Genomic DNA, 25,891 nt, shown 5'->3' with positions numbered 1-25,891 from the left:
GTAGGACCACACTGACACTGAAGTACCTACCAGTAAAAAGCAATCCAACCCACATTTTATACCTTAAGGCTGTTAGCATTCAAAGTAAATAATTGCATAGGTTTTGGATTAAAATGAGGGAAACAAAAGACCAGGACATATTCTCAAAAAAGCTAACACCAAGAAAACACTTTAATCAAACTACAGAAACAATGGTTATAGTACAGAATATTCATAAGCAAAAGATACACCATGTTTTAAGTACTTACAAAGTTACAAACCATTTGCTTCCTTAACATTTTGATTTTTTTTAAAGTTCACAACACAAAGATGATCAGATTTACCATTTTGCATTTTTTGAGGGAAGGGGGGTGTATTTATCATCAGCTAGATGTGCTCACTGTATGCTCCATTATTTATATGCAAGGCCCGGGTGACTGGAAGTGCAGTTGTCAGGCATTTTAATAAACTGGACAGCCATTTGTTTCTGCACGACAAGGCATCTTTACACAGGAGCAATCAGGAGAAAACAGGAAACAGCCAAGCACTCTGCACTGCAACACGCCACCTTAACAGCTAACCAGCATTACTCAACTGCTACACAACTGCGCCTAGTGCACAAAAATACATAAGAGAAGAGATTAGAATTGTGTTGGGTAAACAATCCTTTAAAAAAAAAATTAAGTCTTTTCACCTGAAAAGTCTTTATACAAATTTGGGTTCAGATTATCATATAGACCTGAAGGTAAATAACATATATGAACAAATTACACCAACTTTCATAGGTTTTTAATTATTAAGAAGTGAAGGCAATGTTGAGTCACTCTGCTGACAGCTTTAGGCTGTATGTAATGGCTGTACATGTTTCCTTATTAAGTCAGGAGGCCACAAATTAGGTTACCAATCTGTTTAATTTCAAACAAAAAGTCAGCACTATAAACAAAAATGAAATTTTACCTCAAATATCCAATCCAATAATGAAATCTGAAGTCGCTCACCTCACTAAATTACAAGAAATTTGAATAACAGCAACAAAATGGCACATAAAATGAAGTTTGCCACCTGAGGCAGATTAAAACAAGTAAAAAGTTAGACAAATGTTACAAAATAACCTTTTTAATAGCCAGTTGCTTGTTCCAAGGACTCTTCCATGGACCGATGGACTGAGTTTGTGGTCCTTTCCCCCAATGTCCTCTGTTAAGCCGCTTGCCGATTCATCTAGGTTTGAAAAGAAAGAGGTTCAGCTTACTTTCCACTACTACAAAGGTTCCAAAGTGCACATGGCTTCATTATCAGGCATGTACTTACTAAGGCTCTGGTGAAACAAGTAGGTTACAGAAGGTTCCACCTGGCCATTATCAGTTTTTTTTAAAAGGCCCAAATGGGAGTTTTCCCAAAGGGTACCACCAGCACGTTCGGATATGTGATTCTTGGTCAAATAACCAAGACCAAAAAGAAAAAAAAAAAAAAAAGGAGGCAAGGGAGGGTTAAAAGAAAAAAAAAAGGGAGGGGGAACAGGGTGGGGCTGTATCCAAACAAAAACTTGCTATCAGAAATTAGTCTACACTTTGTAAGATGTTTGAAAATGAAACATTTGGCAGTTGAGGATGTTCTTAATCAGCTACTTAGGGCCCTTTCCTTTAAAAAGAAAAATAGGACCAAACAATTTAGAGTTAAAGACACACTATCCTTTCCCCACCCGGTGTAGATCGATACCTGTAACTTTCTTTTGGGGTTCCAAAAGTTCATTGCTTCTTAATTGCAATTCCTTTGCCACATCCATTAGAGTAAGAAGTCCCAGTCAGCACAACAACAGTTGCACTGAATGTTTTTCTCTATGAGGATAGTGCATCTTTAACATTTAAAGACAAACCTGCTCCAATACACGCCCACAGAAACTGGTCCCTGGAGGATCAGCCAAATCAGTTAAAATCTGCAATACTGGCCAATATTCTTTTATCAAACAGGAGACCGCAGCTTTAAAGGGGGAAAATGCAGACGTTGGATAAAAACAGCAAGAAATAGTCATTTTCATTAATAGGTCTCAAACAGCATGAAACAGCCATTACTATCTAAGCTTTACACAATCCTCTCTCTGCAGACCCCTCTTCAGCATCACTCCCAAAGCTGAGTAACTTCAGAGCAGTAGTGCTCTCAACACCAGGAGTCTTCCTGCTAACATGGCTCAAAAAACCTACTCCATACCCCACGGGAGTTAGGGCGTGTCTCAGATTCCCGCGGGCATTACCATTTTCTTAGGAAGAAACTGCGCCCTCTTCTTCTGGAGACTTGGGTGGGCTCTTGGACCGCGACCTAGACTTGGACTCTCGCTTCGACACGGGCGGAGGGCTTCTCGATCTCGACCTGGACCTTGACCTCGAGCGGGATCTGGAGACCGAGGAGGACTTGGACTTGGATCTTCGGGCAGATCTGGACTTGGAGGTCGATCTGGAGCGCGAGCGAGTGCGGGACCGAGACTTGGAGCGGCTGTAGCGGGAGCGGCTCCGCGACCTGGACCGGCTCCGGCTTCGAGATCGGCTGCGCCGGCGTCGCCGAGGGCTGCGAGTGGGACGCGAACGAAGCGACAGGGTGAGCTTGCAGGCCGCCGGTCCCGCCCCGCCCGCCCGCTCTGCCCGCCCCGCCGCCATTATCTGGCTGCCAGGCGCCATTTCCCTCGCCGCGAGGCGGGGTCTCGGACGGAGTGGCCCGGCCCTGCTGCCACCCGGCCGCGAGGGAGGGGCTCGCTCCACGTGCTCCGCGTACCTTTGTGCCCGTCTGCCTCCCGCTCCGCCCGGGCCCCGCTCACCTGCGGCTCCGCCGCCCGTAGCCGCCGCCGCCGTACCGACGGGGTGGCGGGCCCCGGCGGCTGTGGTGCGAGTCGGGCGGGCGGCCGTAGCGCGCCATCTGCACCCGCAGCTCGCGACCGTCGAGCACCGCCCCGTCCATGGCGTCCATGGCGTCTTCGGCGTCGCGCTTGTCGTGGAACCGGACGAAGGCGAAGCCGCGGGACTCCTTGGTGTAGCGGTCCCGCGGGATGTACACGTCGCCGACGCGCCCGTACTTCTCGAAGACGCGCCTCAGGGTGTCGGGCGAGGTGCGGTAGGTCAGGTTGTCCACCTTGAGGGAGGTCATGCCCTCCACATCAGGAGGCGGGCGGCCGTAGCTCATGGCTGCGAAGCGGCGCCGAGACCCTAACGCCCCGGACAGGCCCTCGCTCTCCGGAAACGCGGCTCCGTCAGGCGCTCAGCAGCTACAGTCCTCGTGGGTCGGGCGGGAGCCGCAAGGCCGCCGCAGAGCACCCGCACGGGACGGACGCCTGAGCAGCAACTAAGCGGGCGGGCGGGCCCCACCGCGCATTTATACCCACCCTCACAAAATGGCGCCCGCGCCACCCGGAAATGAATCTCCTGATTGGCCCATTCGGCCGCGTTGCGTAACGTCGCCGCCGCGCGCACCGCCCCTCCCGGGCGCGCCTGCGCACCGCGCGGCGGGCGGGCGGAAAGCGCGCAGTCACTGCGGTGGGGCGGGGGAGCAGCCCGAGAAAGCAGTTAGAAAGCCCGCCAAATGCGCTACCGTGGGCGCGTCCGCGAGGGCGCGGGATGGGGAAGAACGAGACTCTATGGAGGGAGAAAGAGGAAGCGCGCCCCACCAGAGCTCCGCCCCCTTCCCCACGCCAATGCCCGGGCTCCACGCGCCGTTCCGCCCAGCCTTCAGTCCCGCCTGTCAGAGCCGGTTCTTGCACTCTCCTTTGCCTCTCTGTGTCCCGGGGCCACCTCACGTTCCCCTCTCCCGCCGCTCCTGACTGAGGTTCGCTGCCTTGGTTTCACTTCTCGGGGCCTTTGCTCTCTACGAAGGGACGGGTAGTGTAGACCTAAAGTACGCACTAGCCACAGCGTGCGGCCGTACCCTCCCCTCCCCCCACGGGGCGCCGGGACTACATTTCCCAGCGGGCGCTGCGACCAGACCCTGGTCAGCTGACCGGTCTCGTGATCTGCTGTGAGTCAGGCCGGGAGGGCGGGCCCCAGCAGCTGCTACTGCTCGTCCTTGTCCGGGATCCCGGTCCCTGCAACTGGAGTTGCGGCGGGTAGACCCTGGGTGTCCTCTGCACTCGGTCGCGTCCCCGGAGGGTCCCGACTGTGCCGGTGGGGAGAGCTTTCCCTTAAACCCACCATTCTCATCCCAGGACTGGAAATTGGCAGTCTGGCTTCGTGGTTCTCTTATCTGGTTTCTTCCCTCAGGGCTGTCAGGGGGTTCGACTGGAGGAGAAGAGGTGACTGTCCTGGGCCGCTGCTGGCCTCCGAGCAAGCGGAGCCAAAATGTCCCCGGAGTCTAAAAAGCTTTTCAACATCGTTATTTTAGGAGTTGCCTTTATGTTTATGTTCACCGCCTTTCAGACTTGTGGAAATGTGGCGGTGAGTTGGAATCCTTCCTTTGAATGCCCATCTGAATGCACTCCAGTTGTGACAATAAACGTTTATGTCCGCTACCACGCCAAGATTGCACCTCCTGTTTTTCAACCTACCCTTTCTCGTTTTCTTAATTTTGTGTATCAGATATTTCGCGTTTACGTGGTGTTAAACACTTGCGTTTAATACTCAGATGCGGCTTGCAGTTTGAGTATGGACCTAGTTACTTTAATTTTTGTGAGTGTTAAACTCTGTATTTAGTGCTTGGGTGGCTTGTGGGTACAGTTGATTATCTGTTTCCCCATCTCGAGTATGTCATCTGCTGCAATTGAGTCGTTTTTTTTCTCCTCTCATGGTGGGCTTGGGTGAGTGGTGTGGATCATAACATTTTTTTTCCTGAGTATTCAGGCTTTCCCGCGGGGAGGGAGATGGCAAGACATTTTCGTTGATTAGTTTTATCTTCCACACAGCAAACTGTCATCAGGAGCTTAAATAGCACAGATTTTCATGGCAGTGGATATACCAGGTATTGTACTGTGTGCATGACTTTATTTTGCATGTCGTAGTTCCGTCCATCTCCTCAGGAGAACCAGCAATAACATGTTGTAACTGAAGAGTAGCCATGATTGTGTCAAATCTGTCTCTCTTTTGCTGAGATTTGAGCCGGCCAGGTAGATCAGTAGATACAGACCCAGACCTCCCACAGTACGTGGATTAATCCTCAGAACCTACATGGTGGAAGAAGAGACCCAGTTCCTGCAGGTTTTCATATGACTTCCACACAGGAGCACACTCTCCTACCATATAAACATTAATTTTAAAATGTAGTAATAAGAAAGTTACAGAGCAGGCATGGGGGTGCATGCCGTGAATCCCAAAATAAATAAGTGTGATGGTAAATTCCTTTATGATGATGACTGAAGGTCTTCTGTAGAATTAGGAGACTTTGGGATTGAAAGCCTGGCTTCAGAACTGGGGTGCTTTGCTACGTTCAGCAAGTTATCTCTGTGACCCCAGGTTCTTTACTGAGATCATGGCTATGCAGGCAGTGTAGTGCTTCTGGCTCAATATGCACGCAAGTCTTGTCAAACTCATGTTCTAATCCTAAACAGTGCTGTAATTGCTGAAACATTGGATTTTTGAGGCTTTGTAATCTCATTCTCAATTTATAATTTCATCAGAAGCTTTAATATTTTTATGCTGAAGCCGGGCGTGGTGGCACACGCCTTTAATCCCAGCACTCCGGAGGCAGAGGCAGGCCGATTTCTGAGTTTGAGGCCAGCCTGGTCTACAAAGTAAGTTCCAGGACAGCCAAGGCTATACAGAGAAACCCTGTCTCAAAAAACAAAACAAAACAACAACAACAACAACAAAAACCCAAAGATTTTTATGCTGTTTAGACATAGAAAATGAAAACTTCACAGGTCTGTAGTACTTTGGATTTGTAGCTGGAAATGTACTAAATACATGCACATATACAACCTCTCTCCCTCCAATTGCCTCCTCTCTTGTCTGGCCTGGAGCTTGTAGCCTAATACAAGATAACCTTGAACTTCAGGTATCTACACCTCCCTAGTGATAAGCTTAGAAACCTGTAGCATCAGGCCTGGCTTCAAGGTTTCTTTTTTTCTCTTTCCTCCTCTTTCCAATTACTTACATCAAAGAATTCAGCATTCTCTCAGAGGCTCTCCAAGACTCTGTTGTCAGGAAGGTGACAATGAGGCCTCTGTCAACCTGGCATTACCCCCTGCTGAGATACTGGGCAAACTAGACAGGGGGCGGTTGTTTTGTGGTTGGCAGGGTCTCACTCTGTAACCCTGGCTGGTCTTATTTATTTATTTATTTACTTTGGTTTTTCGACACAGGGTTTCTCGTGTACCCTTGGCTGTCCTGAAACTCACTCCATAAACCAGGCTGGCCTCAAAATGACTGGTTTTAAAGTCACAGAGATCCTCTTGCTTCTGCCTCCTGAGTGCTGGGATTAACCAAATGTACCTCATCTACCTCTGGGTTCTCTTAAAGCAGAAAACCAAAACTTTTCAATTGACAAGAGTCGTACGTGTTTATCTCTAGTATGTGCACGTTGTAGAGTTGTGAAGTTAAGCTATACACACACTCTTTACATTTATTTGAGAAGAAAATCCTACCTTGTAGTCTCCTCTGACCTGGAACCCAGCCATGCTTAACCTGCTGAGGACTGGGATGGTAGACAGGCCTTGCTATGCCTGGGTCCTTTTCCGTAATTTCTCTGTTTATAGGTTTGTTTATAGGTTTATCCTCCCAATTTCAAAACTCTCCTAATTTGGTTCTTTATTACCCAAATACATGGTATCCGAGGATAGGTGGATTTTAGTGTCCGCTTTTTTAGATAATTAAAACCATTACAACTTGGTAGTACTGTGTGTTCTGTGTATTTTAAAGAACAAATAAAAGAATACATTCAATTTGTGAGCGGCTTATGGAAGCCAGAGAAATACGCATTTACAAATTGGAATGAATTAGGCAGATAAACACTGCCTAAGAAATGAAATGAGGATCCTCAAGATAGCTTGAGTTCAAGGAATGTATAGTAAACTGGGGCAGAGGCAAGGGGATATTTGTGAGTTCAAGGTCAGCTGGTCTACAGAGAGAGTTGTCGTACATCCAGGTCTACATAAGAGACGTATCCCAAAACAACAACAAAAGATATGTATACTAGCAAGGGGAAAAAAGATACATGTAGGGTTAGACATTGTGTGTATGCTTGTAATCCTGGTATGTAGGAGGCTCGGGCAGGAGAATTGTGGGTTCAAGGCCAGCCCTGGCTACATAGTGATAATCTTGTCTCAAAATCAACTGCCTATATAAATAACTTGTATATTTATATAACCTATATGTGTAACTGAGCAGCGTGTATGTAACGGCTGAGGAGAGATTGAAAAATGTTCAGGCAAGTTCTAGGGAAGCACGTTATAACTCGGCTTGTTATCTATAGCAGAGAAATGCCATGCAGCTCCCAGAAGCTGGACTGGAACAGACCACTTGCAGGCCCCTGGAGCAAAGTCTCCTGGGCTGGAGGCTGACTCACCACTCCCTAAGGACTGGCTGAACTCAGACAACTCACTCACTGCAGTTGTGTTTCCTATAAAGTGAGATTGGGTAGTAACATAGCATCTAGGCTTAAAAGAGGAAATATTTGTGAAGTGCTCGGCACAGTAGTTCTCTCCACTCACTTTGTTAAAAGCAGTACTTGGAATCATGTTACAGGCAAGCTGGCTGAAAGAAGCATGATACAAGCTAGATGTGGCACGTGTTTATAATCTCAACACTCCCCTGGGATGGACAGGCAGACAGGAGCTTGGCTGCAGGTTTGAGGCCAGCCAGGACAAGATTTAGAGGCCCTGTCATAACCAACAAATAAAAACCAGCCAGTTTTTATTGTTTGCATGCCCATAATCTTCGCAATCAGGAGGCTGAGTCAGGAATGCCATGAGTTCAAACCCAGCCAGAGCTACATAGTAGGGCCCCATCTCAACAAAACCTTTATTTATCTATCAATAACTAATATATTCATGAATTAAATGTATATTTTTATATGCTACATAAATGAGAACTTTATTCTAAGGATATAAATATATATTCTGACTAAAGTCTGTGACATTTTTTGTGAACTTATAAAATTTACATATTATGAATAGAATTTTTGTTTTGTTTGTTTGTTTTTCAAGACAGGGTTTCTCTGTATAGCCCTGGCTGTCCTGGAACTCACTCTGTAGACCAGGCTGGCCTCGAACTCAGAAATCCGCCTGCCTCTGCCTCCCAAGTGTTGGGATTAAAGGTGTGCTCCACCATGTCCGGCTATGAATAGGGTTTTACATAATCTTATTTTATATATGTATCCACATACTGCAGTGCATGAGTGGAGATCAAAGGACAATTTAGGAGTTGGTTCTCTTGTGGTGGGTTCTGGGGATGGAACTTGGTCTCCAGGCTTGCACAGGTGCCTCTGCCCACTGGGCCATCTGGCCGCCTAAGCAGAAATTTAAACATGAATTTTTGGGATGCGTTACTTAAGGTTTTTGTTCTTTTTTTCCCTTCTGTATATTGAGCAGCTTGGCAATTATTTATGGCGTGTTCTCTGCTTCGAATTTGATCACTCCATCCGTGGTCGCCATTGTTGGACCTCAGATCTCTATGTTTGTCAGTGGTTTGTTTTACAGGTGAGTGGCTCTTTTTTCCCCCATCGCTTGTTAAATGGAGAGCACTTCAGATCATCTCTCGAGCACGTAGAAAGTAGTTATTTCAGGGGTCTGACTCTTGGGTTGTTGCTCAGGAACACTGAAGTTTTAACCAACGAGTGTATCAAGTTGGTTTTTATGTTTGAGACCAGGTCTCATGATAGCCCAGACCCAGGCTGTCCCCAAACTGGATCAGCCTTTAGAATTCTTCCTACTCTCATCAGGTTCCAACCTGTCTAGTGGATATCAGCGTTTGTCTTATTAATAATCAGAATCCAAAAACCTGTTGGGGTTGAAAAGAACCTTCCATGAAATAAGTTTGCTTTCTCTTATGTTGGCAAGTAGATTTATATGAAATTAGGAGATGTTTCTGGGCGGAGCTTCATCCTGCACTGAGCTCATGGCAGTTGCTGTAATCCTTCAAAATGTCCATTAACATCCCAATGTGGTAAACAGCAAGCAGCTTGACCTGGAGAAGGCTCAGTGGCAGACCACTGCCCTGTCACACTCAGAGGCCTCATCTCTTTTCCAGGGGCAAAAAAAAAAAAAAGAAAAAAGAAAAGAAAAAGGCCCAAACCAACTCACGTTTCTGCTTCTTTCATACGAAAGCGCTTTCCAGGTGAAGCTGAGGAAGAGAGCCTCTGTGCTGGCCCTGGGGCGGCATGCTTAGCTCTGTCTCACATACTGTTTGACTGTAATGCGCTGACCTGTTGTATTTTAGCATGTACATTGCCGTTTTTATCCAGCCTTTCCCATGGTCCTTCTACACGGCATCTGTCTTCATCGGAATTGCCGCTGCTGGTGAGTGAGCACCCGGCAAGCACACTTCCCTGGGGCTGGGGCGCAGGTGCGGTGTACCGGTTAGTGCCGGGAGCTACCTGATATTAGACTTTTAATGAACTTTTGCTTTGAATTTTAGTCCTTTGGACAGCACAAGGAAATTGCCTGACGATAAATTCTGATGAGCACACAATCGGGAGAAACAGCGGAATTTTCTGGGCACTCTTACAGTCTAGGTAATAATATCTTTAGAGCTCATTCCCCCCTTGGGTTGCCTTGTGACGTCACTTATTAGATCTTTACCATGTGGTACAGATTCCCTCTATGATTTATGTTAAAATTAGCAAATAGAAAATGTCAACCTAGCATCCTCTATAGTTTAGGGCTTTGGGGTCATTTGTTTAATTATCTTCACGCAGCTCAGGAGGTGGGAGGCATTATCTGTAGTCCACAGATGAGAAAATGGAGACTAAAAGTTAACCCATGGAAATATGGCTATCTGGGGTCCAGGAGCAGCATCCTTCCCCCAAGCTGCGCTGCCTGATAGCTGTGAACAAGTACGCTTGGATTCAGAAGGGAGGATGGCGGTACCAAGTGTGAACCATATGGCACGGGAGCTAATTTCTGAGAAAGAAGCCACAGCGGTCATTCTCATTCTTCTTATGCCTCTTGGTTTCAGTAGTCTATCCTGAAGAGCTGGGTATAGTGGAATGCACCTGTAATTCCAGCATTCAAGAGGTAGAGACAGGAAGATTGCAGTGAGTTCAAGGCCAGCCTGGAGCCAGCGAGATAGCTCGTGGATAAAAGCTCTTGCCACCAGATCTGATGGCCTGAGTTCTGTCCCTAGACTCACGTGGTAGAAGGAGAGAACAACTCCCTCAACAGGTTGCCCCCTGACCTCCACCTGTGCCCTGTAGCCCCGGCTCACCTCTCCTGTACAAACAACTAAATGCAACAACAAAAAAAAGTTTTTTGGGTTTTCGTAAGACTTCATTTTGAATGTTTAGTTGGTGGTGGTGGGAGGGGTTGTATGTGTGTGTCTTATTTTCTGTTTGGTTGGGAGTCTGCCTAGGCTGGCCTTGACTCGGTGTGACTATTTTGCTTCAAGCCTCCCAAGTAGCTGAAAGTACAGGTGTACCCCACCAGGCTTGAGACAGAAGCTTTAAAGAGTTAGAGACTGAGACAGAGGAGAGCGAGTGAGGGGAGTGTGCAATGGTTGGAGGTGTGCATACGGAAATTGCAGTTTGTTCACAGACTCTTTAAATTTTACAACTTAAAGGTAGCATAAGTCTGTTTCCCAGGAAGTCACATGTGCCCAAGTGAATCAGGTGCCAAGTCAGGTTACTGTCACATGCTATGGGTCACTTAACTTTCTTAGAAAGTCAGGTGGTCCTGCTAAGGAACCTAGGGCAGGTAGGTTCTTTAAAAAATCACCTCCCATTTTTCTCACTAGCTTCTTTCCTCTTTCCAAATAATGGGAGTGGTTTTAAAAGCCCCAAAAGTGAGCTTAACACAGTGACTCAAGGCCTTTTGTCCCAGCATGCAGGAGGCTGAGGGAGGTGGCTCCCTTGAGTTCCAGGCCAGCCAGGAGTACATAGTGAGACCCTGTTTCAAGTAAATAAATGACTTAACCAGAGGACTCCAGTGATGCCCCAGCGTCTTCTTCCTTTCTCCCCCCACAGCTTGTTCTTTGGAAATCTCTACATATATTTTGCATGGCAAGGGAAGACCCAGATTTCAGGTTGGTCTTCTTCACGTTGCTTTATTCAGATGGTTATGAAAGTGAGCAGCAATTCTGCAGAATGTCCCATCTGCTCTAAGCAGCACTCCCCGGAACTTTGGCACCCTGATGTTTCTTCTGAAGCTTGCCTTTTCCCAAGTGGCTGTGCTTTGCTGGCACGCGCTAGCCAGGCTCCCAAGGGTCTGTGCGCTCCCTTGTTGGCTCCGTGCCCTCCCCAGGTTAGAAGCGAAAGTTCGTTCTCGGACTGTTTCCTTTGCTCTTAGTATTCTCTAGCTGAGAGATGAAGATGAAAGTGGCTGTTTCCTTCTCCTAAGTTTTTACGGATACCTTAAAAATGTACTGAGGAAATGTTTCACTGCCTGGGGATGGCCAGTGGGCGTAACACTCACAGGCTCTTCCACTCTCTGCTTTTGTTCCTAGAGCATGACCGAAGGACAGTGTTTATTGCTCTGACAGTGATAAGCCTCGTGGGCACCGTTCTGTTCTTTCTCATTCGGAAACCAGATCCCGAGAATGTCCTTGGAGAAGAAGAGTCTTGCGATGACCAGGACATGGAAGCCACCGAGTAAGACGCCCGGAACACTCTTCCTCGCGTTAGTGTAGATTTTGAATAGCCCTGGTCTAGGGATTACTAAGCTGGTCTGTCCCGGCTACTCTCAGACAGATGGGCATGGGGAGAGCTTTCCAGCAAAGGTGAAGGAGAGTCCTGGGGAACAGAAGGGGAGGGCCTAGAAGGGAGGCTGTGAAAGTTCCCCGGGGACTTCTGTCCTTCCCCAGCTGTCAGACGACCCTACAGTACAAAAACCCTATCCCATCATGTCCCGAGGCCTCAATTTCCTGCTCTGGTGAGCAGCAGCCTTCTACCCCATCTCCCTGTGGGAGGCTGGGCTGATAGGTGAGGAACAAATGGCTCTGCCTTTAGTCCTGTGCCTGTGGCCCAGCGTTCAAGCTTCCTAGTGCTGTGGTGTGGGTGAGTGTCGGTCGGGCCCTGCAGTTCTCAGGGCCTGGGCTCCTGGCCCTCACAGTCATCTGTACACGAGGTTTCCGATGCTGTCATTATCTGAGCCTTTTCCTTCTGAGCTTGAGATGGGATCTCACTACATAGCTTAGGCAGGCCTGGGCAGGAGAGCCTCCTGCGTCAGCCCCTGCTGCTGGAATCCCGAGTGAGTGCCAGCATACTCGGTTACCTGAGCACATTTCAGGAGTGACACTGTTTCAGGTATCTGGTCACCAGACAGAGTGGCACACACCTGTAGTCCCAGTACTCGGGAAGTGGAGGCAGGAGGATTAGGAATGGAAGCTCACAGCAAGTTCAAGGCCAGTCAGGCTACAGAAGACCTGTTTCAAACCAGAACCTTACATAACCAAAAATTAGAGGTGATTTGTCTAGTTAGGTTTGAGAGGGAGAAAAAAGAAAAACGAGAGGCTTATTTTGTTTTTGAGTTGTCAAACTATGAAGGATTTTTCCTTACAACTTTTCATCCATTGTTAAACGTTTTGCCACTTAGTTACTTGTTTATTTGTCTGGGAGACAGACTCTCATTGCATAGACCAGGCTGGCTTCAAACTCACAAAGATTTACCTGACTCGGCCTCCTGAGTGCTGGGATTTAAGGTGTGGGCCACTATGCCTGGCTACTGTGTTGCCTTTGTAATTAACAAACAAAGAACTCATAAAACTCTCCAGTTGGAAACTGGCACCAGTGTTTAAAATGAAGGTGGTGGTCTTTGGGCTGAGGATATGCTAACGTGATACAGTCACACATCGCATCGCATCGTATCGCATCGTGTGACGAGTTGCCTTTAGTGACAGACTGCTAGATGACAGCGGACCCATAAGATGATGTCACCTGGCCTGGCTCAGCAGACTTTGTGTACGCGTTAAGCAGTATGTGAGGTTTGTTTCTCAGCTTTGTGTTAGAGCAGTAGTCAGCAGCAATTGGAGAAGAGGATCGTGTGCCCATGGAAAAGTGTGGTTCTTAGGAATGACGTCAGCCTAGTGAATATTCTCTCGTCCTGAACTGTCACCTACGTGCACAACTTCTGCGTCTTTGTTTCACTAATACTACTGGCTGACCATGTGCCAGCCCGGGCAGTGACATGTTCTTAATGGAATTGAGTTTTAGAGGCGGCAGAATTAATACCCCTGTAAGAAAATCTCAGAGCACCCTAACTGTGCCTCCAGCCAGTCATGTTCTTGTCCTTATATCAGAAGATTTTATTTATTTATTTATTTATTTATTTATTTATTTATTTATTTATTTTCGAGACAGGGTTTCTCTGCGTAGCCCTGGCTGTCCTGGAACTCACTCTGTAGACCCGGCTGGCCTTAAACTCAGAAATCCACCTGCCTCTGCCTCCCATGTGCTGGGATTAAAGGCATGCGCCACCACCGCCTGACTTGATTTTATTTTTAAATTAAAAAAAAATTGTTGTATTTAATATGTGTGGATGTTTCACCTTGCATCTGTAATCTGTGTACTATGTGTGTGCCTGGTGCCCTTAGGGGACGGAAGAGGGCATCAGAGCTCCTGGAAATGGAGTTACAGATGGATGTGGGTCGCTATATGGGTGCAGGGAATCGAGCCTGGGTCCTCTGGAAGAGCAGCTGCTCTTAGCCACTAAGTGGGAGCTAGACACATTGGTCTTTTTGTGTGCACACCTGTCTGTGTTTGAGACAGGGTCTCATTTTGTAAATCTGTCTGGCTTGGAACTCCCCAAGAGCCACCTGCCTGGGCCTCTGACATGGTGAAATAAAGGAGTGTGGCCCGAGATTCCACAGACCTCAGTAGAAATGGGGCGGTCACTGGTCAGGGGCTGCTTTTTTCCCTTGGGAGTTTCCGAGGGAGAAACCAGTCTGTTTTATTTTCCCAGGTCTGCCCAGAACAACGTGACAAAGGCAGTCGATGCGTTTAGTAAGTATTCTCTGTGTCTGAAATGCAAGAGCTATTGGGGAACACCTTCAGCATTTGCCTCCCCCCTTTCCCTGGTAACTCTGGATTGACGATCCCCAGGGTTTTCAGTCTTCCAGGTATGCGCTTCTAACGTACGCCAGTTTCTCCACCAGTGTCTCTAGCATGGGGCTGTCAGGAAGGAACGGTAGCTCTGCCCACCTAAGGAATGTGTGACGGCTGGGAGGAGGCCTCAGGTGTGGGGACTCTGACTCAGGGAGGTGAGAAAACCCAGGCTGCTCCTTAGAGCAAGCATTCTATAAGTAAGGTTTCTCGCTGCCTTTGCACAGTGGTTCTAAGGATTCTGTAATGGGCAGCGGGCGACATTTTCATTCCAGAGAAGAAAGCTGAGGTTTCCAGGGTCCGTCCTGAGCCCTCTCGGAGCTGTTTACAAGTAACCAAACAGTACTGGGAGCGTGGAGGAAATGTTATCCAGTGAGGGGGAGATGGGGAATGAGGTTGGGATTGGGTGGCTCAGTGGTTGACAGGCAGGGCATGTGATTATCAGTGTCCACTGTAACTTTTACAAACAAGTGCCATCTATCTTACTGATGGGAAAACCGGCTGTCAGGAAGTTCTGCCCAAGGTCAACCAGCCAGTCAGTAGGTGGCTGAGATGGATTTGAGCCCAGACTGATTCACACGGGAGACAGTCATTCCCTCAGACCCGGGCAGGCTCCAACTCCAGCCTCTCAGCTTCTTGGCTTTCCTAGGAGACACCCTTGCTAAGGCGGTTACTCCATGGAGCAACCCGTTGCAGGCCATCAGCTCTCAGGACTTCACTGTGCCTGTGGCCCTTGGGGATATGAGGCATTGTCAGGTCCCTTCTGCCAGAGCGGAAATTCTTGATCTTATCAGCTGACGCCTGGCTCAGAGGTCACAAGGCCTCCTCTTAGAAAGAACCTAGGACGTGGGACATGTATGCTCTGTTATTAGAGCTGTCTAATACAGCTTTTATACACTGCCTGTGTTTGAGGGATGCAGTCATAATTATAAATTATAAATTGGGGTTTTATGTATTAGCAGGTAGGGTAGGGTATAGTTGGGTTCCCTGCCAAAATGAGGTCACTGGAGGTCTGGCTTTCCAATTTGTAGTCTAGGAACCCGTCTACTCACGGCCAGAGAGTCGAGGTTAAAGCTCACAGAACCAGCAGTTTAGCAACTTTGTAAAGACTGATTTGCAGAGTGTAGCCCAGGCTCCCCTGAAGCTTGTGGATTCTTCCACTTCAGCCCTGTAATTCCAGTACTTGAGGGGCAAGAGGGCTAGCCATCATCCGCATACCGAGGACTTTGAGGCTAGCCTGGGGTACAGGAGATTCTCAAAAAATAATAATAACAATAATTAATAATTGAGATGCAGCTTTGCATGTGTGGTGGTCTGTGTCTGTAATCCTAACACTCGGGACAGTGACAGGGAGATTGACTTGTTCCAAGTTATCTTGGACTACATAGTAACTCCCAGTATACCCTGGGCCAGAGTGAGACCTGTCTTAGTAGGGAGTGGGCACGTAATTAGCAATGCGATCTCCACTGTGGATCTCATCTACACCTCCAGGTGCTGAGGCAGAGGTCGAGGTGTCTGCAGACAGCAGAGCATGGACACCACCGCCCAGCTTGCAGTCAGTCTCTGACCCAAATCTCTGTCGGCTGGCTCCTCAGTAGCCTCTCAGGAGTGTGCGCTCAGCTTTTTATTGTCTTGAGTAATTCTGGTTCCTTTCCCCTCCTCTGTTGTCATTAAGATCTAAAGACACAGGGAGGACAGTGTGTCTCTAGCACCAACATGAACACTTGAAATGAGCATTCCTGTCCCGTGCACTCTACTCTGAAAGTTTAGGCTCTGTTTCCTGGCTTCAGTGGTGAGAGGAATGTTCTGGCTGAAGGAAATGGGTGCCGATTAAAATCCAGCTACGTCTGTCCAATTGTTCTCCTTACAGAAAAGTCTCTGAGGCTGTGCATCACCAGGGAGATGCTGCTCCTGAGCGTCACGACTGCCTACACAGGTACAGCTTCTGTCCCTCCTGTCCCTACACAGGTACAGCTGCCCTGCCTGCCCTGCGGCTGTGTGCTGATGGCGGGATCTGCTCGAGTACACAGTGCTGTCCTGTCACCTCCTGAGGCTGCTTTCAGAGCAGCTGCTGCCACAGCCTCTAAAACAGTTTACTACGCATGTCTGGTACCTTTCTGGGTGTCATAGCCTGTCGTCAGGGCTCCGCCCTGCTCTGTGAATAAATAACCTCTTCCCTCCGTGAGCTCTTCATGTGAGTGACAGGAGAGCCAGACCTCAGAGTGGCCAAAGACAGCAGGAAAAGCTGACCAAGCTCTCCTGAAGGCCTGTCATGGACCTAGCCTCGGTGACAGCCAGTCACAGGGCCAACCCAGATTCTGTGTGGAAGGAACCTACTACCAGAGATAGCCTGGACCAGCCAGGTCAAAGCAGCAGGGAGCACTCAGGATGTACCCAGGAGGGGTCACATGACTGACATGTGACCTAGGGAACTAGGGCGCTGTGAGAACAGCTGCAGCCCTTGGTCTCTTCTTCTAGGGAAGGTGGGATAAACATGGAACTTTCTGTGTATGTTGGAAAGAGTCTGTAAAACATCACTGTGTCCATAAGAACAGCTGATGGTGCCCTAGCCCTTCACGGCGGCTTTCTTATGGGCTGATGAGCCTTCAATGTGTGCTATTTCTGTCTGCTGATATTATGCCCTTGCCATCTCCTGCCTGCGAGCCAGCTGTACAGAAGCATGCCCGTTTAAGTTGGGTTTTTACCAAAGACATGGGAACTGCCCCCTTGAGCTGTCTTAGTTTGAGGCTCTGGAAAACTTACCATAGAGTGGGGTTTAAATCGGGGCTTTTAGAACTTTTTCTACTGTTGATCTTTTCTTTTCCTTTTCTTTCTTTCTTTCTTTTTTTGTTTTTGTTTTTTTTTGTTTTTTTTTTTGTTTTTTTTTTGAGGCAGGGTTTCTCTGTATAGCCCTGGCTGTCCTGGAACTCACTTTGTAGACCAGGCTGGCCTCCAACTCAGAAATCTGCCTGCCTCTGCCTCCCAAGTGCTGGGATGAAAGGCGTGTGCTTTACCCAAGAAATTTTTATGTAATTCTATGTTAGTATATAAAATATAGGTAAGCAGGTATACAAAGCTGAGGCTATGATGGCCACACCTTTAATCTCAGCACTCAGGAGGCAGAGGCAGGTGGATCTCTGACTTTGAGGCTACCCTGGTCTAGAGTGAGTTCCGGGACAGCCGGAGCTGATTTTTGTTTTGTTTTTTGTTTGGTGGTGCCTGTTTGTTTACTTGCTTTTGTTTTTGAGACCTGATCTCTGATCGAGCACAGGGTGGTCTAGAGCTCACTGTGAAGCTGAAAGTGATCTCAAACTCTTGACCCTCTCTGTCTCCCAAGTGCTGGGATTACCATCTAATGATTTTGTTTTTAATGTAACTCAAACATCAGTGCTCTGACCCAGTGTGAGATGACACCTGTAATCTCAGTTTGACTTTCAGATGAGCAAGACCTTGTGTCCAAAAAAACCTGCTGTGGTTAGACTGAGGGTGCAATTGCATAATTGAGTGTCAGCGTTTGCCTAGCAAAGGCAGAGCCATAGGTTAGAGTTCCAGTCTTGGAGTAAGAGTCAGGGGCAACTCAAAACCACAGGCTGGAGCGATAGCTCAGCGGTAAAGAGCACTGACTGCTCCTCCGAAGGACCTGAGTTCAATTCCCAGCAACCACATGGTGACTAACAACCATCACTAATGAGATCCAATGACCTCTTCTGGTGTGTGTGAAGACAGCTACATTGTACTTACGTATAATAAGTAAATAAATAAATCTTTTTTTAAAAGGAAAGAAAGAAGGCTTTGTGCTCTTCCCAGAGGCTCAGGTTTGGTTCTCAGCACTCACATGGTGGCTCATATGTAACTCTAATTCTGGGGTCCAAAGGCCTCGTCTGACCTCTGCGGGCACTGTATGCATATGGTACAGAGACATACATGCCTGCAGCCAAACACCATATGCACCATAATAAAAATAAATCAGCTGGGCGGTGGTGGCACAGCTGGGTCTCTGAGTTTGAGGCCAGTCTGGTCTACAGAGTGAGTCCCAGGACAGCCAAGGCTACACAGAGAAACCCTGAGTCCCAGGACAGCCAAGGCTGCACAGAGAAACCCTGTCAATAAGTAAATAAGCAAACAAACCAGCCTTTGAAGGAAAAAACAAAAACAAAACCTAATGAACAAAAATGAAAACCAGCCTGAGCCTGTCAGAAAGATGCAAGTTTGAGGCCAACCTTAGCTGCACAAGCGAGACCCTGTCTCAAAAATCACCAACAGCTGCCAACCACACTGTATCCCCTGAGTTCTGGGGCTCAGAAGTCAGAGAGCCTGTGTCAGCAGGTCATCTCCCTGTGCGGTCACAGGGCTGGCAGAAAAAAGCAGGAAGCAAGCCACCCTGGTGTCTCCTGCCAGAGTTGTGGTCTCATGAGGGAGCTGTCACATGATTTAGTCATCTGAAGGCTGCCCTGCAGAGCCTCTGTGTTGGGGAGTGGAAGTGTCTCTGAATTTTGTCAGTGTGTCTGTCCTCAGGTAGGGCAAGCTCAGCTGCTATTAGACACAAACCAAAAATAGGAAAAAGCCTGGATGGACAGTTAAACTAACCCTGGTTTTCCCCTCCTAAGGTCTGGAGCTGACCTTCTTCTCTGGGGTGTACGGTACCTGTATTGGGGCCGTAAACAAATTTGGGACAGAAGAGAAAAGCCTCATTGGACTTTCTGGAATTTTCATCGGCATTGGAGAGATTTTAGGTAGGTTGGGTTTTTTCTAGTTTAAAAACCTTTCATTCAGAGTCAGGCTGGAAAGCTGGCTCTGTAGGAGTTCAAGGCTAGCCTGGGCAATAAAAGGAGACCCTGCTTCAATTTTAAAAAGGAAGAAGAGCCAGGCATGATGGCTCCTGACTACACTCCTGAGTCTTGAGAGGTGGAAGCAGGATGACTTGAGGAATTCAAGGTCATCCTTGGCTGTATAATGACTTTGGGTCAGCCTGGGCTACTTAAGACCTGATCTCAAAAGAAAAGAAAGGAAAACAAAAACATTTTGTTGGCATAAAGATAGAAATCTTAGGTCTCCTTCACCTCTGTCCTGTCCTTGAGTTTCTATCTCCCCTACTTATTTTTATCCAAATGGGTGTATTTTATTTTTCCATCATCACTATTTTTTTTAACTTTTGCTTATTTGTGTGTGTATGCAGGTGTGTGCACACAAGGCCAGTAGAGAGTGTGTGCACAAGTGTATACTCACAGGCCAGTGGAGGGCATCTAAAGTCCTCTATCACTTTCTGTCATTTCTTTGAGGCAGGGTCCCTCCCTAAACTTGGAGTTGAGATTTCTTGGGTAGGCTGGAAGTCTTTGTGCCCCTGCAGTCTTCCCTGCTCTCCTTGCAGCTGGGCTTGGGTGCTGGGATCAGAGCCCTGGCTAGGGCGATGGCACCCAGGTAGGAGGTGTGCGACTAGTCTGCTGCGGTTAAGCTGTTGTCAGCTGTCACAAATCTGGTTCTGCAAGGTGCTTCAAAGAGAGCCTTATTGCTTGAGGGAACAGCCTGGTTCTCCTGGAATGATTGTTCCCGCTTGGGGTGATGTCATCACAGGGTGAGCTATCTGTGAGGCTCTTCTGCCTGTAAGTTTAGGTGGATGGTTAGAAACCTGCTGACACCTTTGTGGGGGTCTAGAAAAGGACGCTCATTGTAAAAGCTGATAGCAAGGTGCTCAGGACTCAAAGATTTGTGCTTGCTTTCAGCCTCAAAGCTGGTTAAGGCAGGTTGGATGCCATCAGTTTCCACAGACTCGCATGGAGGCCAGTGTGTGTGCAGAACTAAGAGTGTGACCCAGAGAGCAGGACAGCAGAGACTGATGGAAAGCGCGTGTGTGTGTGTGTGTGTGTGTGTGTGTGTGTGTGTGTGTGTGTGTGTGTGTTCAGTACGGGGGGGGGGGGCAGGCCTCATCCTGCCTTCAGTTTCCTCATGGGCACAAATGAGTCAGCAGGGTTAGATGTAGCTCACAGAACTCAGGAAAATTCTAGATGTACCCTGTTGCTTAATAAGAAGAATGCAGGGGCTGGGGAGATGGCTCAATGGGTAAGAGCACTGACTGCTCTTCTGAAGGAAGAACTTCTCCTGAGTTCAAATCCCAGCAACCACATGGTTGCTCACAACCACCCGTAATGAGATCTGATGCCCTCTTCTGGTGTGTCTGAAGACAGCTACAGTGTACTTACAATAAATAAATCTTTAAAAAAAGAAGAAGAATGCAGGCTAGCAGGATGCTAGGGGCTCCAAGATTGTTCTTCAGGGGGCCTGCACCAGCTGTGTGGGCACGGGGGAGCAGGGCACAGTGTGGCGTCGCACTGTGTGATGACCCGATCCCAGGTCAGCGTAATAGGCATATCAGCCACCTCAGGGCTATATCATTACTTTGTGTTATGGAACTTTTCAAATCCTTTCTACTAGCTATCTTGTAGCCCACAGATAATTGTCATTAGCCACAGTTACCACACTGTGCTATAGAATATTATCTTTTTTTTTGAGATGGCCTTGCTATGTAGCTCTTGGCTGACTTGGAACTCACAATATAGAATTAGGCTAGCTTCAAACTTGTTACAAGTTTGTGCCACAGCCCTATTCATGTGAGAAGTTTTTTAACTGCTAACCTTGGGGAAGAGGGGATGCTAGGAATTACCTGGAGCCTTGTACATACTAGACCAGCCACCCTACCACTGAGCTAGCTGCTTACCACACTCCAGTTTTAAAACCATGAGACAGAATCTCACAAAGTTACCCAGGCTGGCTTTGAACTCCTCTTCCCTCAGTCTCCTGGTCCCTAGATCCATAGGACAAGCCACTGGCCTTGGCGCTAAGCTGTTATGATGGGTGAACCTTCCTAAAAGCCTTTGTTGCCACCCTACAGTTTCACGGTGATTCATCCAGTCATGAACGGGTCTAATCCCCACCCCCTACTCCCGAGGTGGAGGCAGGGTCAGCACAGGCCTGGGCTACCTGAGGCCCAGTCTCACTACAACAGTGGTAGTTGATGAGTTATGCACAGCCTTTTGTTTCTCTAACTAGGCAGCAAGCATAGGAAGTGTATTGGTGTATTCATTCACAGAAAGAATAGCAGGAGCATCGCTGGCTGGAAGTACAGCTAACGTCGATGCCGTGGCTGTGAGTGCTGTGGTCATCCTGTGTTCCCACTGTGACGGTCCCTGTTTCTGGGCAGACGCTGGACATCTGAGATTCATCCTCTGCTCACACTATGGTTCTGTGGTGGGTGGAACCCCCTGAAGTGTTCCTGTGTCCTGACCTACAGGTGGTAGCCTCTTCGGTCTGCTGAGCAAGAACAGTCGCTTTGGCAGGAACCCGGTCGTGCTTCTCGGCACCCTGGTGCACTTCGTAGCCTTCTACTTGATCTTTCTCAACATGCCCGGAGACGCGCCCATTGCCCCTGTGGAAGGGACCAACAGCATTGCGTACATCAGGCCCAGGTATGCTGACTGTCCAAGTGGAGCACTTAAACCTTCTTAGAGTCTGTCAGCTTTGTGAGGTCACCTGGCAAGAGCTGAGAGAGCAGAGAGTACAAAGGTAGTTTTGCAATGGTTGCTTTTAACCTCTGCCCTCCTGGATCATCTCTTGATCCGTGCAGGGGTACAGAAATATCTGATGAGAATTTTATCCTTGGCTTTTTAGCAGTGAACTATTGCCGTGTTAGAGGGGGACACAGAGGAACAAGGCGGCAGCTGTTGGCCGAGCAGCTGCTCAGTCCTTCGTGGTTTGAGGGTGTCAGTTGATTTCATTCGACTTTAATTCATCATAGATGCAGTGTCTGGAGATAAATCCATAGACCCAAGGGAGCCTCGCCCAGGAGATAGTATTTGCTTTTCAAAGAGAGTAGACCAGAATTTGCTAGACTGTGAAGGTCTCTGTGTGTGAGCATAACTGTTCACTGCAGAGTCAGTAGGGAGGCTGGAGTTGGAACCCTGAATGTAAAATGTTTACTTGGAGTCAGATGGAATGGTGGTGCACGCATTTAGTCCCAGCACTCTAGAGGCAAAGGCAGGTGGATCTATAGTAGTTCAAGATCAGCCTGGTCTACAAAGTGAGTTTAGGACAGCCAGCCAGAGTTACACAGAGAAAACCTGTCTCAAAAACAAACAAACAAGAAGAAATTTGCCTTGAATTTGGGAGACCTTGGATTCAATCTCCAATAGCACAGAAAAGACCTCAGCCGTGTTAGTATTTATTTATTCTTGTTTGGGGACAGGAGCGTTGCACACTTGTGACCTTTTTGCCGAGGAGACTGAGGCTACAGGATCATAAGTTCCAGGGCAGCCTGGGGTCTGTACTGGGCCTGGAGAGTGGTATGGTAGCAGGGCTTGCCTAGCATTAAGGAGTCCCTGGGCTCAGTCCTCAGCAGCCTCTTCACCAAATAAAAACAAAACAAATACAAACTGCTTTTGTTGGGAGCATGGTTTTATATTTGGTGAATATTGGTGCTACACATTTAACTTCTTTCTAGAGATTCACTTTAGTTTTATGTATGTATGTATGAGACCAGTCTTTCTACAGAGTCCTGGCTGTCCTAGAACTCCCTAAGACCAGGATGGCCTTGAGCTGACAGAGGTCCATCTGGTTCTACCTTTGGAATGCTGGGATTAAAAGCATGTACCCACCACCCCCAGCATATTTTTATTTAAATTACTCATATATGGGGGGGGGGCATATTTGAGTTCAGGTGGTGCCTGTGGAGTTCAAAGAAGAGCATTGGGTCCTCTGGTGCTGGAGTCATGGGTTCTGGGAACCAAACTCAGGTCCTTCCCAGAATCAGCGCATGCCTCTGTCTGACCACTGAGCCATCTTCCTAGTCTTATGTGGTTTTTGTTTTTTTGTTTTTCTTCAGCAAAGAAGTTGCCATTCTCTGCAGTTTTCTGCTGGGTCTGGGAGACAGCTGCTTCAACACCCAGCTGCTTAGCATTCTGGGTTTTCTCTACTCAGAAGACAGTGCGCCAGCCTTCGCAGTCTTTAAGTTTGTTCAGGTAACTGGATTGTGCTGCAGTAGGTTTCCTTCCTGTTGTCCTCGCTCACTCCTCCTGTGGGTTTTAAATGAATGCTGGGTGTCCTGTAAAGGGGGGTGAGGAGAACCAGGCACAGTGGGCTTGCTTAGGTGAGAGGCTTTAATTCTGGTCTCTGCACTTGAGTGAATACTTCCTTAGGTACCAGCCCCATCTCTCCACAGAGTCTCAGACTTCTTATCACTTTATTGTACTATTATAGTGCCACAGCTTACTGGATTATTGCTGTCTGGCAAGTTGGGGTGCATTTGTGAGCTGGGGACCAGTGAAGTCTGTCTTCACGGGCACCGCCAGTTGCAGATGTCCTTTGGGCTGACTGTGGAGCAGCTGAGGCCCCAGCATCCACTTGGTGATTTATCTTGTTTCTTCTAGTCGATCTGCGCAGCCGTGGCCTTTTTCTACAGCAACTACCTCCTCCTCCACTGGCAGCTCCTGGTCATGGTGATATTTGGGTTTTTTGGAACCATTTCTTTCTTCGCTGTGGAGTGGGACGCTGCTGCCATCGTGGCCCGAGGCTCGGACTACCGAAGCATTTGATGAGACAAGTGTCTCCAAGAAACACAGCTGGTCACATGGCAGCTGGTTAAATCCGACGGCCTGTCAGTCTCATAATCGCTAAAGCGAGAACGGAGACTGTGAAATCGGGCGGGGTTGGTAGTAAAGTTTACATATCCTAGTGGCACACACTAGCGGAGGAAGGGAATCCCGCTCTATCCATTACAGCTGTTCTGAGATGTTTGTCCACCCCCTCCCTCAGTTCCTCACAATCAGGGCTCCTCCATCCTCATTCTCGAGGAACGATCCTGCCTGGCTCGCCATGTGTCACGGGATCCTTGCTGGCTGTGGAGTATGCCTCACTCTTTCGAAATAGGAAGCAGATGCCACTCCACGTGTGGGTCTGGGAATGACTTTCTGATACACAGCAAGGATGCTGAGACACGTTGTTTTGAGACAGGATCTCACTGCGTAGTCCAGGCTGGTCTTGGACTTGCAGCCCTCCCCCGCCTCCAGTGTTGGGGTTATTGCCCAACACTGGATTTAAAACGCTCCAATCCTAAGAGTTAGGGTCTTGATATGCAGCCTCGGCTGGCCTGGACTTTGTATACCAGGCAATGCTCCTGCCTTTGTCTCCAGAATGCCTGGGTGGTGAGAATATGCTACCACACACCGCTTGGCCTGAGACTTCAACTTCTCCTAAAATGCTTTATTGAACAAGTCTTACCTTGTCACTCCCAGCAAGGGGCCGGTTATGTGTAATGAGGTAAAGACTGTGTCATTTGTCAACTAATAAAAGCATATTTAGAGAAGGAAAGAGTATTTCCTGGGAGGGGGAGGACTTACGCTGTGGTTGTCCTGACCTAACGTTACAATAAAGACAACTCCATCCTCTAGTGGGGTCTGTGCGGCCATCCTCTCTGGGAAAGTGCGTAAGTACTGCAGACTGTCTCCCATAAGGACTGACACTCTTACGATCGAGATATTAAATTAATTAAGCATCTAGATCAGGTCTAATATGTACTGCAGGTTGGCCTCCAACTTGTGCTCTTCCAAGCCACAAACAACCTCTGGCTAAAATTCACCAACTTAGTATGTATGTGTGGTGTGTGTGCATAAGGTTGTATAACTGCCACCATATCTAATGACAATATTTTTTCTTTTTTTTTTTTTTGGTTTTTCAAGACAGGGTTTCTCTGTGTAGCCCTGGCTGTCCTGGAACTCACTTTGTAGACCAGGCTGGCCTCGAACTCAGAAATCCGCCTGCCTCTGCCTCCCAAGTGCTGGGATTAAAGGCGTGCGCCACCACGCCCGGCTTAATATTTTATTTTTAAATTCTTTTTTATTTTATTTATTAGTGTATGTGTTTGCCTGCGGCTTGTCTGTATATACATTGTGTGCTTGCCTGCCTACAGAACTCAGAGAAGTCAGGCAGGGATTGGATCCCTGTGAACTGCATTTACAGGCAGTTAAAGACCGTCCGGTACGGGGTGCGTTATCTGGTGTCTTAGTTACTTTCCTCTTGTGAAGAGACACCGAGGCAACGGGTTTCTCTGTGTAGCGCTGGCTGTCCTGGAACTCATGAGGCTGGCCCTGAACTTGGAGATCTGGTTGAATGCTGGGATTAAAGTGTGCACTATTTCTTTGTTTTGTGTCAATGTACCTTGGCATATGTATTCGCCTAGCTTTCTTGTTTTTCTTCTGTGTGCCTGCTTGGAAAAATTACATTAAGATACACACACACACACACACACACACACAAAAGGTATGCACTACCAATAGCTAAGAGCTCACATTTTATCCACAAGCAGGTAGCAGAGAGCTAACTGGGAATGACTTTCTGCTTTAGATAATTGTCTTTATGTAACTTATGTATTTAGATATATGTGTGCATATATGTACACCAGAAGAGAACTTCCCATGGGTCTGCCATTACAGATGGTTGTGAGCCTCTGTGTGGATGCTAGAGATTGAACTCAGAACCCTCTGGGAGAGCAGCTGCTGCTCTTAAGCACGGAGCCACCCCTCCAGCCCACTTCCAGCGACACTTCTCCCAATCCTCCCCCAAACAGTTCCTCCAGCTGGGCGGGCGGGGCGGGGCGGGGGGCAGCATTCAGCTGTGTGAGCAGATGGGGGCCATTCTCGTCCCAATCAGGACAAGCCCCAAGTGCTCGTGCATTGTCTCAGACCTTCTCAGATGTGGCAGGCACTAACAA

At 48.0% G+C, this 25,891-nt stretch overlaps 2 protein-coding genes across 15 annotated transcripts; one reads left to right on the top strand and one right to left on the bottom strand.

Moving 5' to 3' along the window:
• Positions 1-153: 153 nt before the first annotated feature.
• On the bottom strand, positions 154-3,336 carry Srsf2 (serine and arginine rich splicing factor 2). Of its 9 annotated transcripts, XR_015044926.1 has the most exons (5): positions 2,786-3,336; positions 2,228-2,538; positions 1,853-1,956; positions 1,092-1,197; positions 154-590 (listed from the first exon to the last, which is right to left on the bottom strand). XR_015044926.1 is itself a non-coding variant. In XM_085829404.1 (3 exons), the coding sequence occupies exons 1-2, from the start codon at positions 3,145-3,147 to the stop codon at positions 2,235-2,237; spliced, it is 666 nt and encodes a 221-aa protein (XP_085685530.1). In that variant the 5' UTR covers positions 3,148-3,336; the 3' UTR covers positions 154-1,956; positions 2,228-2,234. The 9 variants fall into 9 exon arrangements, 3 of the variants coding, with proteins under 3 accessions (XP_085685530.1, XP_021031914.1, XP_085685529.1); XR_015044925.1 differs by having other exon boundaries at positions 1,853-2,538; XR_002379100.2 differs by having other exon boundaries at positions 154-1,197.
• Mfsd11 (major facilitator superfamily domain containing 11) lies at positions 2,306-25,351 on the top strand. Of its 6 annotated transcripts, none has more exons than XM_029483248.2 (14): positions 2,306-2,568; positions 4,218-4,391; positions 4,856-4,911; positions 8,477-8,584; positions 9,324-9,403; positions 9,522-9,618; positions 11,065-11,123; positions 11,544-11,688; positions 13,997-14,037; positions 16,007-16,072; positions 18,744-18,869; positions 21,422-21,596; positions 23,009-23,144; positions 23,553-25,351. In XM_029483248.2, the coding sequence occupies exons 2-14, from the start codon at positions 4,296-4,298 to the stop codon at positions 23,715-23,717; spliced, it is 1,350 nt and encodes a 449-aa protein (XP_029339108.1). In that variant the 5' UTR covers positions 2,306-2,568; positions 4,218-4,295; the 3' UTR covers positions 23,718-25,351. The 6 variants fall into 6 exon arrangements, with proteins under 6 accessions (XP_029339108.1, XP_021031907.1, XP_085685526.1 ...); XM_021176248.3 differs by lacking the exon at positions 2,306-2,568 and adding an exon at positions 3,591-3,786; XM_085829400.1 differs by lacking the exon at positions 2,306-2,568 and adding an exon at positions 3,960-3,975.
• Positions 25,352-25,891: the final 540 nt, after the last annotated feature.

This window comes from Mus caroli, unplaced genomic scaffold (genome assembly GCF_978045245.1).
Source record: "Mus caroli unplaced genomic scaffold, Mus_caroli_1 scaffold_13, whole genome shotgun sequence".
Taxonomy (NCBI): domain Eukaryota; kingdom Metazoa; phylum Chordata; class Mammalia; order Rodentia; family Muridae; genus Mus; species Mus caroli.
Note: the sequence above shows the minus strand (reverse complement) of the source record. Positions and strands in the feature narration are given on the sequence as shown.